The 17,254-nt window shown below is 41.0% G+C and overlaps 1 protein-coding gene and 1 pseudogene across 2 annotated transcripts; both read right to left on the reverse strand.

The window, feature by feature from the left end:
• Nucleotides 1-1,340: 1,340 nt before the first annotated feature.
• LOC110724244 lies at nucleotides 1,341-6,005 on the reverse strand. Of its 2 annotated transcripts, XM_021903655.1 has the most exons (4): nucleotides 3,874-6,005; nucleotides 3,726-3,774; nucleotides 2,739-2,827; nucleotides 1,341-2,455 (listed from the first exon to the last, which is right to left on the reverse strand). In XM_021903655.1, the coding sequence occupies exons 2-4, from the start codon at nucleotides 3,753-3,755 to the stop codon at nucleotides 2,173-2,175; spliced, it is 402 nt and encodes a 133-aa protein (XP_021759347.1). In that variant the 5' UTR covers nucleotides 3,756-3,774; nucleotides 3,874-6,005; the 3' UTR covers nucleotides 1,341-2,172. The 2 variants fall into 2 exon arrangements, with proteins under 2 accessions (XP_021759347.1, XP_021759346.1); XM_021903654.1 differs by having other exon boundaries at nucleotides 1,342-2,455; nucleotides 3,726-6,005.
• A 96-nt stretch (nucleotides 6,006-6,101) lies between these two features.
• Nucleotides 6,102-13,862, reverse strand: LOC110724243 (annotated as a pseudogene).
• Between the last annotated feature and the right edge of the window lie 3,392 nt (nucleotides 13,863-17,254).

Below are 17,254 nucleotides of genomic sequence, written 5' to 3' on the forward strand. Positions count from 1 at the left end.
AATTAAAATTTGAATTTCAATCCAAAATGTGAAACTCTAATACTTTTGAAATTGAAATTGTATTTGTCATTTCCAATGTAGCATTATTTTATGAATTTATGCATATTTTATGAATTTATTTTTTTTGAAAAATATTTTTTCTATTCATCTTTTTGCCTGATATTTTCTCTAGAAAAACATACATACAGAGTACTACCTCCGTTACAAGTTATGTGCAACAATTTGACATAAAGTAGAGAGGGAAAATGTCTAATCGTTGCACATAACTTGTAACGGAGGTAGTAATTTTTTAACTAAGTATTGTTCAACTTTTTTGCCTTAATGTTGTTCAGCAATTTTCTTGTCGTCACATCAAAATCCTTAAAACCCCATTATTACCTTTTTGATCTTAATTAATTTTATCCATGGCATCCAATATAATGGAGCTTCTTTAGTTTTGCCTCTTTCTCTCTCCTCCTCCCCTTTCACTTTGGATTTTTTTTAAACAAATGTAGCTTCAGGAAATGCAATCGATTTTATTTTATTTTATTTTAAATTTTTTTTTTTTATTTGCAGAAAATGGAGGAAATACAGTCAAATTCAATCATTTCTTTTTAATGAATTGACATGTAAATTAAATGTCATGTTAATGGTGACACTATTATCATTAACATTGTTTAATGAAATTAAAATTACTTGTAAGTGGTCAGTGAGCATATTGATCGATTCCAAATTTCCGATAAATGAATTTTACAAATTGTAATGTTGGTAGTATTTACTAATCATCATCAAATGTCACATTGACATATATATTAATAATGTCACCAACTATTGACCCACCATTGCATTGATGAAGGGCATAAGATTTCTAATTTCAATCTATACTATATATTAAAAGACGTTCCTAAAGATGTTTAGGTATTACGTGACACCTTCCTCAATCAATTGAATATTTCATTCACGTGCTTAAAAATATAGCTTGACACAAGATTTGAACTCATAACCTTAAGTTTTTAAAACATAGTGTTAGGTACTAAGTTATTGCCATATTATATGTCATTATATTAAAATTAAATATAAATAAAGATTTTAATCATGAAACTAACGAAGTAACTCGAGACATCGTCCGAGCCTAACACTAGTTTTTATATTATTGTCTGGTTTTAGTAACTTTTTAGACAATTTCTAAATGTAAAACTCAACCATGAACATTGACACAAAATGAGTTGTTTCTCACATCCAATGACGATATGGTTAAAACCCAATCCACTTCTTAGTTTAGCCACTCATGTGATGTGATGATGAAACTCTATTAAGTATCCTATTGTCACTTTCCACATTATGGCCTACCACATCCATTTTTTTTTTGTTAGAGATTAAATAAATAAATATTAAACAAATTTATTACGAAGTATCATATAGATAATAAGGGCCTACATATTTGTCAATTGAGGTTCAAAGATGGGTATCTAAACTAGATGGTAAATTATTGGTATATTGATAATGCTACGGGAGGAGGAGTCATTCGAAGGGTTGATGACTCTTGGTATATTTGGTTTTTTTTGCAAATACAATGTTGCTAACCCTCTTGCTATAGAGTTATATGCAATCAATGATCTGATAGACTCACAATTGCAAAGGAATTGGGAATCAAGAAAATTGAAATTGAAAGTAATGCAAACTCGCTTCGCACCATGCTCCTCACCACTGGATCAGAGGATATCCGCACCATGAGCTAGCTAATTACGACCATCTGCGATGTTGCTGGCTAAGGGCCAATTCTCTGCAACTTAATTTCAGTTCAGATATGCTCCAATCGGTTTATTTCAGTTCAGTTCCTAATCATCTACTCTCATAAAATATTCAGTTCAACTCCAATCAGTTCGGTTCAGTAAATCAGAAAAGACCCTAATTAATAGCTTTGAGGTTGCTTTTGTCTCTCATGTGCCTCGTGAGCAGAATGTTTCAGCTCATAAATTGGTTATCTATGGCAAAGAAATGGCGGTTGGGTATAAGACCCACTATTTGGTTCCATGAGGTGTGAAATTTTTTTACGAAGCTGAAATAATGGAAGCTGCAAGCTAAGGGCTGCTGCTGGTTGTTGTTACCTTTTCTTTTTTATTTATTTATTTATTTATTTATTTATTTTTTAACAGTAGGATCTATAAACGAAAAACAAAACAACATACACAACTACACTTGATAACCATTACATGAAGTGACAAAAACCCAAGAAGGGCCAATGCGAGCAAGCTTCACACGATCTAAGTTGATATACTCCGGAACAAGAGGCGAAGCCGCACGTCGTTTTGAACCCACACGATCCATCCTACAACCTGTAAAAACCTTATCAGAGCACATCTTACCTGACGTCCAAATACGAGAATGAGAAATAATCTGTTGTTGGCGATTCAAGTGAGACGAAACCCTAAGTCTTGACGGCAAAGTTGGAAGTCGAAATACAGAATCCTGAAGACTGCCTACAACGGATTATCAATATATTAGTTCCAACTTGGGAGTATTAGCTCCAACTGGTACATCAAAACATGATCAGAAGTCTATTTCCATCGTCTCCAAATAAGAGTTCGTAATCCTCCCCCCACCCCAACCCTTAAAAAGTCTCTATCATTCCCTCATCCCAACCTTCAATAACTTGCATCTTTCAACAAACATGAAAGCTTTATTGAATGAAGCCAAGCACTATAATGTATCTTTCCAAGTTCTGCTGTAATGTACCTTAATTCGAGTCAGATGCTAACCTGGTTGGAAAGACCCCCACAAATGCATCACCTGCACCAGTTATAACTACAGGTTCGACTTTAACACTGGCAACCTTACTCTTCAAAATCTGCAACATATGGGTAATGAATGAGATTTTGTCAGGGTAAAGAAATATTAAGAAAGTATGTGGTCCAGAACCAATTCAACAGGTAATATAAGCATTTTAGCTAGCTAAAATATCAATCGATACACAGAACAGAATAGTCAGCAACTAAAGTCAGGAATTGCTTCTCAATTGTGTCCTTTAGATATCTAAATGTTGGATAAGAATATAAGATTCAATATTATTTGAAGATCCATAGCTACAATGAAATATAATTTATAAATATGTACAATATCTTGAAGAGTAGAAAGTCAAAAGGCAGGAAGAGAGTCACAGCTTCAAAGATTAACAAAAAGGCAAACCAATATCAAACCAGAATAAATGAGAAAATTCTCTTCACAGAAGTTCCCATCATTAACCACAACCCACACTGAAAGATACTTCCGTTCAGCATTCAATACCAACAAATGCGCATTAGAAATTTCAAACATCACTTCAATGATTTATCAAAACACAAATTGAAACTGAACTGTAAAGTGAAACAAAGAGTGAATATCTGAATTAGAAGCAATGCAAATACCATTCTCAAGCTTATAATTCAGCACCTCAATAGTGATCTAATTCTCATCCTTAATTCATGCCTGAAAATCACAAAACGTAATACAGAACATTCACTTTACCAAAAAAAAAAAGAAAAAAAAAAAAAAGTTGCAAGTAATATTAAGTACTAAAACCCAATATCAGAAATTGCCCATAAGACCTATTTAGAAGAAGAAAATGGCAATCAACAACACAAAAGGAAATCGGAATCAAAGAATCTCATAGTAGAACACAGAGAAATCAAGACAAAGCCCCAGCTTGATTGCGTGGGTAGGTAGAAGATCAGCTAGAGCAATGTAGCAAGATAAATAAATTAATAAACCTCAAAAAATGCACGCATTAGAAGATACATAGGTCTGATCGCTTTTCTCCTGCACGAACCCAAAAAATGATCAGTCAATTTTCTGATCTTCTTTAATGCCATCTTTTCTTTCGTAAAACCAAGTCTTAGTACAGTCTGATGTACTTACCACAACTGAAACCTTAATCATCCAGGGAACAGCAGAAACAAGTAACCCAGCAACGAAAACAGACAGAAATTCAAACCACAAAAAGAAAATAAGAAAAATGAATCCATATATTAGTATTTCGCACTTTTGTGCCGAGACCTTGATTGAGGCTGTTTGATTCGCCAACCTTAGAAAATAAGAGGCAATCCTTCGATTTCGACGAATCTGCACTTGGCCTGAAAGTCCCATCCTGCTAAAATCGTCAGCAAAATAGCTAGTTTTGAAGCCGGTTGAAGGGGGATACGAACTATCGGATATAGTTCGAAATGAAGCTATTAAATGGCTCAATCCGGCCCCTAAATCTAAATAAGTCGCGAAGGTTGATGGCTTCGCTAAACCTTGCTGCCTTTACCTTCAAGTCCTCCGATCCTCTTCCTTACGGCCTATCGTTGGTTAAAGCATTTCCTTCACGCGGATAGATATAGATCTTGAAAGCAGAATCTAAATATAGAAGAACCAGCACTTAAAGGGCGCAACCAACGGAAGGTTCTCCCCCTGTCCCAGGCATTGTTCTCCGACGATGTCCCCTGGACGGAAGGGGCCACCATTCTCTTTCTTTCTTCAATCGTTCCGATCAGGACAAGTGGGTTGGTTCGTTTCCTCCTCCTATCTACGCTATTTTCTGTCTTCGTTCGTGATCATGTTGGGCAAAAGGTAGTTTTAGAGGAGCGGATGTGAAAGGGCGATCCTCCCCGGTAGCAAGTTCGACAACAGACATCGCTTTTCTGCTTTTTGAATGGGTATCCCTGAAAGGAAGGCCCGAAGAAAAGGGATCCGGAAAGTCCAATCCAATGACGGTGTTGGAAAGCAAGTCAGAATAGGCTCTCGCTTGAGCAGGACAAAGGGGCTAACAACAGCACGATCTGCCCGCAAGGCTGACTCATTCGGGCTTCATAAACCCAACCTGATTATGAAACCGCAAAAAGGTTTACTTCCACCACATTAAAAAAGGCACCGGTTTGGGTGGCAATTTTTCGCTAGGCATTCGTCAGCGAAGGAAGGCCTACCGAGCGAAGCTCTTTCTTTTGGCCGTGCCGTGAAGTTCAATTGCAAATACCTAGCGACAAACTCCTATGTTCCTTTTATTACGGTATTTCTGAATAAGTTCCTGGATAACAAGCCTAAAGGTTCTCTTATTGATGCTAGTGACGATATTGACGCTAGTGACGATATCGATCGAGGCTATCACCTTCTTTGGCCAGATCCTCCAACCTTTTCACAATTACAGTTCCCTGCGCCCTGGAGCCTAAGAAATAAGCGTAAGTGGGCAGAGAAGAAAAAATAAAAAAAGAAGAAGCAAAAAAAAATGGCTCCGCCGAGTAAGACTGCGGAGAAGAAGCAAAACAGAATGGTTCCGCCGACTCAAAACTAAGAAGGAATGCTGCCCTGACGTTTCACTAGTATCTCACTCTCGAAGGGTGTCTGCTCGTGGAATAGAAAGAGTTCGTTGCATCAACGTCAGGTGGTGGTCCATCGTCCCAATTTAGTGTGGAGTGCCTGCAGCTCTTTGTGCTGCTCGGCGTGCGCGAGACTTTCCATCCTCCGTTCGCGGGAATGATCCCTCTGGAGTTGCCGGCACGATCACCCGCCACCTGCATGGTTTAGCAAACAATCATGCACACAATGTTAGCATACACAATAGCTTACAAAAGGGTCACAATTACAAACTTATATCCAGAAACGAAAACCCCAAGGACATACTAAATTCAAGTAACCCCAAGGAAAACCTCAAAAGGAAAACACAACCTAACCATGCTTCAATAGAGAGTAAGATTTCAAAGGCAAGGTATAATATAATTTTTGATTTCCTAACGTAGTCAGGCATTTTAAGGACATACACATGTAAAATAAATCAAGGCAAACCTCAAAAATCAATATAACAACCTAACTATATTTCAAAAGCTTCTATTCAAAGACATACTTGCAAAGCAGAAAATTAAAAACACCCTAAAATCAAACACAAAAGAAAGTTTAAGTGATTAAAAAAAAACAAAAAAAAAAAAAACCACCCTGTCAATTCAATCAATCAGCTGTAATCAGCATTTTTATACGCAAACAGCTCTTCCAGATATAAAATGACTACTGTAATTCAAGAAGTTCATACATGGCACATGAATTCACCATGCCATTCCATCAATCGGCCTAAATAAGCCTATTCAAGAAATGAGAAACACTGATAAAAACAAGAACAAAAACCAACTGAGCAAACTGCTTCTTGATCATAGCTTCTTATCAACAAAACAGCACTGGCAATGAAAATCTTTCCAGTAAAAGTACGGAACTCTTAAAACTTGTCAAAATACATACCAGAAACTAAGCAAATTCTAAAGAAATTGGTACTAAAGAGCCACATTTGACAGATTCAATCTGTATAATTATTCATGAGTATAAAATGGTGGTGACAAAGATTCTTAATTGCACTGCGGCGCAGATTAGAACGGCCAAATGGAATTTTTCCAGATTCATCAACACCAATATCTAGAAGGTCTTCATCAGCGGTAAACGAACAAACCAGGCCATCTGTTCCAAATTCAACAAGGGCATCACCACATATGCCCCCATCTGGAAATAGTTTCTTTTCTATGGAAGCTGAGTGATCAGCGATAAACGGGCATATTGTTGATAAGTATATTAGGTGACTCGTACTTCGTAGCTTTGTCCGCCCGATCGGGCGGACATTGCCCGGTCTGACCGGGCGGAAGAAGAAGAGGTGCCTGGCAAATTCGTTGAAGAAGCTGCTCTCGCGCCCGACCGGGCGAGCCTTCGCCCGACCGGGCGAGCCTTCGCCCGATCGGGCAGACCTTGCCCGGTCTGACCGGGCGGTGGGGGTTGGATACGTTGAAGCATTCGTATGGAGTTTTCTTCTCGCGCCCGATCGGGCAGACCTTGCCCGGTCTGACCGGGCGGAGAAGGAAAAATGCGGAGACGCGGATTTTACGATTTAAAGTTATCTTTTATGTTATCTTTTTGCCCAAGTATCTTTTATTTTAGGGATTAATATAAAACCTCCCTAATATCAGTATTAGGGTTAAAAGAGAGACAGAGTGAAAGCCGTTCTTGAGAAATACAAGAATCATCTTTGTAATCTTTGCAGTTTATAGTGAAATCATTCGATCTCGGTGCCCGTGGACGTAGCTATCACATCGATAGTGAACCACGTAAATTCTTGGTGTTGTTCTTATTGTTTGCATTGAATTTCTTTATTGTTTTCTTGTTTGTTTACGACCTTTGCTTCCGCTGTCGCACAACAATTGGTATCAAGAGCTCAGGTTCAATCCTTGGAGAGTTTCTTGAAGATAACAATGGCAGGAGATTCAACAATAAGAATTGAGAAGTTTACCGAGAAAAATAGTTTCGGGCTATGGCAAATTAAGATGAAGGCTCTGTTAAAACAACAGCAGATATGGCGTCCGTTGGCTCCAAAGAGTACTACTTCGGAGTCAGGAGACGGACCGACTGACTCGCAGTTAGAAGTTATGGAAGAGAAGGCACACTCTACCATATTACTTAGTCTTGATGATCAAATCATCACGGAGGTTGCTGATCAGGAAACGGCGGCTGGATTGTGGCTGAAGCTGGAGTCATTGTATATGACTAAGTCGTTGACCAACAAATTATTACTGAAACAGCGGTTGTTTAGCCTCCGGATGCAGTCAGGTACTTCCTTACGGGAACATCTAGAAAAACTTAACTCTATTTTGCTTGATTTACGTAATTTAGATGTTAAAATTGATGATGAGGATGCTGCGTTGATTTTACTTGTATCTCTACCGTCTAGCTTTGAGAATTTTGTAGAGTCTTTTGTTGTTGGTAAGGATTCTATAACCTTAGAAGAAGTGAAGGCAGCACTTCATACTAGGGAACTCAGAATGAAAGCTACGAGTGATAATGGGGATAATGGTAGTGGGTTATTTGTTAAGTCCGGAAAGTCTAAAAAGAATAAGGGGTTTAACAAGGGGAACAATGCTGGGTCGGGTGCTGGAAACGGCAAGGATGGATCTAGTAAAACTACTACTAAAACATGTTATTACTGTAAAGAACCGGGTCACTTTAGGAATAATTGTCCGGTGAGGAAAAACAAGTCCCAGGCTGCTGTAGTTGAAGAGAAACCGAATGAGAGCTATAATTCAGAGGAAGATTTAGCATTAGTCAGTTCTGCTAGGTCTGATGATTTATCTGATAACTGGGTTCTAGATTCGGGGTGTTCGTTCCATATGTGTCCACGTCGAGATTGGTTTGATACATATGAACCTCGCAATGGGGGTATGGTTATAGTCGGTAACAATGCTCCATGTAAGGTCACAGGTATTGGTTCCATGAGGTTGAGGACTGTTGATGGGCGGAGGTTAACTTTGACTAATGTACGGCATGTTCCTGCTTTAGGAAAGAATCTGATTTCATTGGGTACCCTGGATGAATTGGGGTACAATGGTGTGTTTTCAGATGGGGAGTTGTGTATTTTCAGAGGTTCTGAGTTGGTACTTAAGGGTATCAAAAGGAACACCCTCTATGTTTTTGAGGGTGTTACACTGCCTAGTTCTGCGGTTTGCGCATCTGTATCTCACCAGGAGATGACTAAGATTTGGCACATGAGGCTTGGTCATATGGGGGAGAAGGGGATGCAGCTATTGTCCAAGAGGGGTCTTCTATCCGGGGTCAAGGTTGCCAACCTTGAATTTTGTGAGCATTGTGTGTTTGGTAAGAAACACAGGTCAAAGTTCAGCAAGGGTGCTCACATTACTGATGCAGTGCTCGATTACATCCATTCAGATTGCTGGGGTCCATCTAGAGTTGAAGGTATGGGAGGTTACCACTATTTTGTGTCATTTGTTGATGACAAGTCCCGATACACATGGCTTAGGTTGCTTAAGTCAAAGGATGAGGCCTTCAAAGTTTTCAAGCAATGGAAAGCTTTGGTGGAAAATCGACAAGGAAGGAAGATCAAGAAGCTACGAACGGACAATGGGCTAGAGTTTTGCAAAGACGAGTTTAATCAGTTCTGTGCAGATGAGGGTATAGGTCGGCATCATACTGTCAGGAAGACACCACAGCAGAACGGTGTAGCAGAACGGGTTAATCAGACACTGCTAGAGAGAGTCCGATGCATGCTCTCTAATGCAGGGCTTGGGAGGAGGTACTGGAGTGAAGCTGTGTTAACAGCTTGTTATGTCATTAATAGGGGTCCTCATTCTGGAATTGATTCCAAAATTCCGTTTGAGATCTGGAGTGGTAAGTTGCCTAATTTTTCGAATTTGAAGATTTTTGGTTGTGTTGCTTATTATCATGTTATTGAGGGTAAGCTGGATCCACGAGCCAAGAAGGGGTGTTTTGTTGGGTACGGGGATGGTGTGAAGGGGTTTAGAATTTTTTCACCTTCGGAGGGTCGGGTCATTCTTAGTAGGGATGTTACTTTCGATGAAAACACCATGTATTCAATTAAAAATGCAGAGATTTCAGATTTGAGAAGGGAAGGAGACAATTTATTACAGACAGATGGGGTACTTGAGGTACATCAGTCTACCATTGCTGATTTACCTCGGGTACAATATATTGATGATGATGCTGATGTTCCAGTGCCGGGTACTCCTGAACCTGAGATTACTCCTACTCATTCTAACTCTGGGGATGAGGTGGAGCAATCTAATCAGGGGTCATCTAGTCAACCTGACACCATTCTTGAGATGCCTAAACGAGTTATCAAGAAGCCTGTTAGATTGATTGAAGAGATGGAGGGAAGAAATTGCTGTGTTGATGCGATGACAGGTTATGCATTGAGTGTAGCTGATGATGTAGAGTCATTTGAACCTGCCACATATAAACAAGCAATTAGTTGTAGTGAGTCTGCGCAATGGCTTGCCGCAATGGGTGAAGAGATGCAGTCTCTTTACAAGAACAGAGTGTGGGAACTGGTAAAGGTACCGGAAGGGAGGAAGCTTGTGGGTTGTAAATGGATTTACAAGAAGAAAGAAGGGTTGTCGGAAACTGAGCAAATACGTTTTAAGGCTAGGCTAGTTGCTAAGGGGTTCAGTCAGGTAGAAGGGGTTGACTTTGTTGAGATATTCTCACCTGTGGTTCGACATACTTCTATCCGTGTGTTATTGTCAATTGTAGCACATTTTGATCTTGAGCTGGAGCAGTTGGATGTTAAAACGGCCTTCCTTCATGGCGATTTGGAGGAGGAGATTCTGATGAAGCAGCCCGAAGGATTCGAAGCTCCTGGAAAGGAACACTATGCCTGCAGATTGCTAAAGTCATTGTATGGACTTAAGCAATCCCCCCGACAGTGGTACAAAAGGTTTGATTCTTTTATGGTTTCACAAGGTTTTGACAGGAATTCATATGATTGCTGTGTGTATCATAGTAAGCTGGATAATGGTTCCATGATTTATCTTTTGTTATATGTTGATGACATGTTGGTTGCCACAAAGAATAAATCTGATATTGCTAGATTAAAGGAGATGCTTAACTCGGAGTTTGACATGAAAGACTTGGGTGCAGCTAGGAAGATTTTGGGTATGGAGATCTACAGGGATCGGGCTAGAGGTAAGCTTTTCTTGACTCAGAAAAGCTACATTGAAAAGATTCTGTCTCGTTTTGGGATGGAAAAATCGAAGCCTATAAGTACGCCAACTACTGTTAGTTGTAAGTTGTCTTTGTCTATGTCACCTCAATCAGAGGAGGAGTTGTCTTATATGTCTAGAGTTCCATATGCAAACGCGGTTGGTTGTTTGATGTATGCTATGGTCTGTACTAGGCCGGATATTGCGCATGCTGTTAGTGTTGTAAGCAGGTTTATGGCTCGACCTGGGAGGGAACACTGGCAAGGGGTGAAAAGGATTTTTCGCTACCTGAGAGGGACAGCTGATATTGGTCTTGTGTACGGGAATGGTAAGGAATGCTTGGTCACTGGGTACAGTGATTCTGATTATGCAGCTGATGTGGATACCAGGAGGTCTGTGACTGGTTATGTGTTCACTTTGGGTGGTTCTGTGGTTAGTTGGAAGTCTACATTGCAGTCATCAGTTACGTTGTCAACTACTGAAGCTGAGTATATGGCTCTAACTTCTGCAGCTAAGGAGTCTATTTGGCTCAAAGGCCTAGTAGGTGAACTGGGTATTGCACAGGATTTTGCTACAGTGTATTATGATAGTCTAAGTGCGATTTGCTTAGCTAAAGATCAAGTACACCATGATCGGACGAAGCACATTGATGTCGGGTATCATTTCTTACGTACTGACAAGAGGATTAAGGTGAAGAAGATTGGGACTGCTGACAACCCGGCTGATTTCTTCACTAAGCCTGTTCCGTTGAGCAAGTTTAAACATTGCTTAGACTTGCTAAATATTGATTACTACGTGATGTAGTAGGCCCTGAGGGGCGAAGTTGGGGAGCTCCTGGTGTAGGTGTGTTGGCATTAAGGTGGAGCTTGCCCGGGGCTTGTGATGCAGGTGGAGCATTATGAGTTGTTATACTTGGAGACGAGTATGTGATGGGTCTTGGTTGAAGACTTATCGGGATGTATGGCTTATGCATGAGTCTTGCATCGGGTTTGGCTTGAGATGTTTTTTTCACTATGTCTTGATGGGGTCGTTTGCTGACTACGAGTTCTCGTCAAGGTGGAGATTGTTGATAAGTATATTAGGTGACTCGTACTTCGTAGCTTTGTCCGCCCGATCGGGCGGACATTGCCCGGTCTGACCGGGCGGAAGAAGAAGAGGTGCCTGGCAAATTCGTTGAAGAAGCTGCTCTCGCGCCCGACCGGGCGAGCCTTCGCCCGACCGGGCGAGCCTTCGCCCGATCGGGCAGACCTTGCCCGGTCTGACCGGGCGGTGGGGGTTGGATACGTTGAAGCATTCGTATGGAGTTTTCTTCTCGCGCCCGATCGGGCAGACCTTGCCCGGTCTGACCGGGCGGAGAAGGAAAAATGCGGAGACGCGGATTTTACGATTTAAAGTTATCTTTTATGTTATCTTTTTGCCCAAGTATCTTTTATTTTAGGGATTAATATAAAACCTCCCTAATATCAGTATTAGGGTTAAAAGAGAGACAGAGTGAAAGCCGTTCTTGAGAAATACAAGAATCATCTTTGTAATCTTTGCAGTTTATAGTGAAATCATTCGATCTCGGTGCCCGTGGACGTAGCTATCACATCGATAGTGAACCACGTAAATTCTTGGTGTTGTTCTTATTGTTTGCATTGAATTTCTTTATTGTTTTCTTGTTTGTTTACGACCTTTGCTTCCGCTGTCGCACAACACATATCAACCATGGCATTACTTCAGACAGTTCTAAATCATCATCCGTTGCAGCGGAATTATGTTTGCGAACAAATACCACTTCAAAATCAGGACTCTTTGTCCGATTGTTTTCGTACCATAATAATAGTTTATGATAGAAAGAAATATTACTGGGAGAAAGAGAGCTCATCCAAAGAAGTACATTCTTGCCCCTCAAATCTGCTACAGGAATCTTTGTGTTTCCTTTAAGAAGGCAACTCTGTGACTCATACACCAGCAATGTCTCCAAGGTGAGTTCTTTGAACTTGTTTACTTCCCGCTGGACTAGTTCCTTTCTAGTAAATGGATAAGCATTAATTCCAAAAGTGCTCAATACATCTCGGCCATAAGGATCAATAGATGCATCCTGGAATCCCAAAATGATAAGCTCATCTTCTATGGGGCAAACAAGTCGAGAGAGCTTGTGGCTTACAGAATTATCAAAGGGCATATACCACAAGGATAACTTGTGCTTTTGCAGCAGATTATCAACATACAACTTGTAATTTTGTGGGTCAAGAGAGTCATTCGTGGGCATGTAGACCAGCAAAATTTCAAATGACTTGTGGTGAGTTTTGCAGTGTTCATATACCTCCTTGAGCTTGGGAATGAAATTTCCTTTGACACACAAGAACAACCCAACAAAATCCTTGTTATTGAGGTCTGAGATAGTCGTCACCGTGCCACAACCATCTTCTGCATTGGTCTTTTTTAGAACATCAGACAGTTTGCACCTCAAAAGTCCCACAAGGTTATTAGTGGAAGAAGTTTTCCATCTCGGTTCTTCATCTGCTTGAAGTTCCTGCAGCTTCTCATCAGTGAAGGGAAAGGCATCGGCTCCATAATAGCGCACAAACCTATTTCCATGAAGTAGAATGTTCTTCTTCATATCCATACCCTTCTTATCCAAAATCATGCATTGAAAATAATTGAGTTGAAGGTAGTTGCATATAAAATCTCGACGCTTCAAGTCCTCAAACGGTATTACAAAACAAGAAGGGGGGAAGCCGACAAGAAATGATCGAAAACCTGCTTGTAATCAGCTAATTTCTTCATCTTTACAACCACTACCATCTCAAAATCCACACCCAAAGCATAAACTTCGAAATATGTATTTAGTAGAGACTGAACCGCCACTGAATCCCAATCTCTACGGAAGACAGGAGCGTGAAAACAACAAATCATCAAGTATTTGTCCTGAATCGCCTTGCCAATTTCCACTTGCTGACCGTCTTTTCGAACAAGGTAACCAAGCTCATTTGAACCAGCGGACAAGAGCATCTTGACATTCAAAGTGTGGCCAATCTGAATGGGAGATAACTGAGAAACCATGGCATTGATATCAGGAGAATATTCGGGTTTGGTACATTAAAAATCCTAGCTATAGGGCATGTCACTGGTGGAAGGCACGAGTTGACGGGCCACATATTTTTCAAAAGCCTTTGATAAGAACGTAAGGCGTCAAATGAGCTATTGTGCACAAGTTCCTTGAGATGAGCTACTAAAGAAGACATGGAATTGGGTTCTCCAACGAGCATTGTTTTATGAGCAACATCGAGAAAGAGGCACTTAAAATCAAAACCTAAACCAGAATTAACAGGGTCAAGGAGTTGGCGTATTGAGGAACGACGGTGATAGTCGTCGAATGGGACGACAACTGAGGACATAGGAAAGTGACGGAGAGGGTAAATGAATAAGACAGGATAGTCAGGATTGGTGTTAGTAGAATTAACCAAAACAATCTCGAAATCATCTCTATAAGAATAGAGATCATGACACGCAGGAATGAAATCTTGGGGAATGGGGATAGTACGATTCGAATTCGAATTCGATGCTGGATTGGGAATGAAAGTATAAGCAAACAAAGAGAAGGTATTGTTTACCCTTGAGATCATTCAAAGCAACTTCGCCAGACATTCTGTTGTGCGACAGCGGAAGCAAAGGTCGAAAACAAACAAGAAAACAATAAAGAAATTCAATGCAAACAATAAGAACAACACCAAGAATTTACGTAGTTCACTATCGATGTGATAGCTACGTCCACGGGCACCGAGATCGAATGATTTCACTATAAACTGCAAAGATTACAAAGATGATTCTTGTATTTCTCAAGAACGGCTCTCACTCTGTCTCTCTTAACCCTAATACTGATATTAGGGAGGTTTTATATTAATCCCTAATTAAAAGATACTTGGGCAAAAAGATAATAAAATAAGATAACCTAAAACCGCAAAATCCGCGTTCCGTATTTTTCCTTCTCCGCCCGGTCAGACCAGGCAAGGTCTGCCCGATCGGGCGCGAGAAGAAAACTCCATACGAATGCTTCAACGTATCCAACCCCCACCGCCCGGTCAGACCGGGCAAGGTCTGCCCGATCGGGCGAAGGCTCGCCCGGTCGGGCGAAGGCTCGCCCGGTCGGGCGCGAGAGCAGCTTCTTCAACGAATTTGCCAGGCACCTCTTCTTCTTCCGCCCGGTCAGACCGGGCAATGTCCGCCCGATCGGGCGGACAAAGCTACGAAGTACGAGTCACCTAATATACTTATCAACAATCTCCACCTTGACGAGAACTCGTAGTCAGCAAACGACCCCATCAAGACATAGTGAAAAAACATCTCAAGCCAAACCCGATGCAGGACTCATGCATAAGCCATACATCCCGATAAGTCTTCAACCAAGACCCATCACATACTCGTCTCCAAGTATAACAACTCATAATGCTCCACCTGCATCACAAGCCCCGGGCAAGCTCCACCTTAAGGCCAACACACCTACACCAGGAGCTCCCCAACTTCGCCCCTCAGGGCCTACTACATCACGTAGTAATCAATATTTAGCAAGTCTAAGCAATGTTTAAACTTGCTAAACGGAACAGGCTTAGTGAAGAAATCAGCCGGGTTGTCAGCAGTCCCAATCTTCTTCACCTTAATCCTCTTGTCAGTACGTAAGAAATGATACCTGACATCAATGTGCTTCGTCCGATCATGGTGTACTTGATCTTTAGCTAAGCAAATCGCACTTAGACTATCACAATACACTGTAGCAAAATCCTGTGCAATACCCAGTTCACCTACTAGGCCTTTGAGCCAAATAGACTCCTTAGCTGCAGAAGTTAGAGCCATATACTCAGCTTCAGTAGTTGACAACGTAACTGATGACTGCAATGTAGACTTCCAACTAACCACAGAACCACCCAAAGTGAACACATAACCAGTCACAGACCTCCTGGTATCCACATCAGCTGCATAATCAGAATCACTGTACCCAGTGACCAAGCATTCCCTACCATTCCCGTACACAAGACCAATATCAGCTGTCCCTCTCAGGTAGCGAAAAATCCTTTTCACCCCTTGCCAGTGTTCCCTCCCAGGTCGAGCCATAAACCTGCTTACAACACTAACAGCATGCGCAATATCCGGCCTAGTACAGACCATAGCATACATCAAACAACCAACCGCATTTGCATATGGAACTCTAGACATATAAGACAACTCCTCCTCTGATTGAGGTGACATAGACAAAGACAACTTACAACTAACAGTAGTTGGCGTACTTATAGGCTTCGATTTTTCCATCCCAAAACGAGACAAAATCTTTTCAATGTAGCTTTTCTGAGTCAAGAAAAGCTTACCTCTAGCCCGATCCCTGTAGATCTCCATACCCAAAATCTTCCTAGCTGCACCCAAGTCTTTCATGTCAAACTCCGAGTTAAGCATCTCCTTTAATCTAGCAATATCAGATTTATTCTTTGTGGCAACCAACATGTCATCAACATATAACAAAAGATAAATCATGGAACCATTATCCAGCTTACTATGATACACACAGCAATCATATGAATTCCTGTCAAAACCTTGTGAAACCATAAAAGAATCAAACCTTTTGTACCACTGTCGGGGGGATTGCTTAAGTCCATACAATGACTTTAGCAATCTGCAGGCATAGTGTTCCTTTCCAGGAACTTCGAATCCTTCGGGCTGCTTCATCAGAATCTCCTCCTCCAAATCGCCATGAAGGAAAGCCGTTTTAACATCCAACTGCTCCAGCTCAAGATCAAAATGTGCTACAATTGACAATAACACACGGATAGAAGTATGTCGAACCACAGGTGAGAATATCTCAACAAAATCAACCCCTTCTACCTGACTGAACCCCTTAGCAACTAGCCTAGCCTTAAAACGTATTTGCTCAGTTTCCGACAACCCTTCTTTCTTCTTGTAAATCCATTTACAACCCACAAGCTTCCTCCCTTCCGGTACCTTTACCAGTTCCCACACTCTGTTCTTGTAAAGAGACTGCATCTCTTCACCCATTGCGGCAAGCCATTGCGCAGACTCACTACAACTAATTGCTTGTTTATATGTGGCAGGTTCAAATGACTCTACATCATCAGCTACACTCAATGCATAACCTGTCATCGCATCAACACAGCAATTTCTTCCCTCCATCTCTTCAATCAATCTAACAGGCTTCTTGATAACTCGTTTAGGCATCTCAAGAATGGTGTCAGGTTGACTAGATGACCCCTGATTAGATTGCTCCACCTCATCCCAGAGTTAGAATGAGTAGGAGTAATCTCAGGTTCAGGAGTACCCGGCACTGGAACATCAGCATCATCATCAATATATTGTACCCGAGGTAAATCAGCAATGGTAGACTGATGTACCTCAAGTACCCCATCTGTCTGTAATAAATTGTCTCCTTCCCTTCTCAAATCTGAAATCTCTGCATTTTTAATTGAATACATGGTGTTTTCATCGAAAGTAACATCCCTACTAAGAATGACCCGACCCTCCGAAGGTGAAAAAATTCTAAACCCCTTCACACCATCCCCGTACCCAACAAAACACCCCTTCTTGGCTCGTGGATCCAGCTTACCCTCAATAACATGATAATAAGCAACACAACCAAAAATCTTCAAATTCGAAAAATTAGGCAACTTACCACTCCAGATCTCAAACGGAATTTTGGAATCAATTCCAGAATGAGGACCCCTATTAATGACATAACAAGCTGTTAACACAGCTTCACTCCAGTACCTCCTCCCAAGCCCTGCATTAGAGAGCAT

Source organism: Chenopodium quinoa, unplaced genomic scaffold, assembly GCF_001683475.1.
Source record: "Chenopodium quinoa cultivar QQ74 unplaced genomic scaffold, ASM168347v1, whole genome shotgun sequence".
Classification (NCBI taxonomy): domain Eukaryota; kingdom Viridiplantae; phylum Streptophyta; class Magnoliopsida; order Caryophyllales; family Amaranthaceae; genus Chenopodium; species Chenopodium quinoa.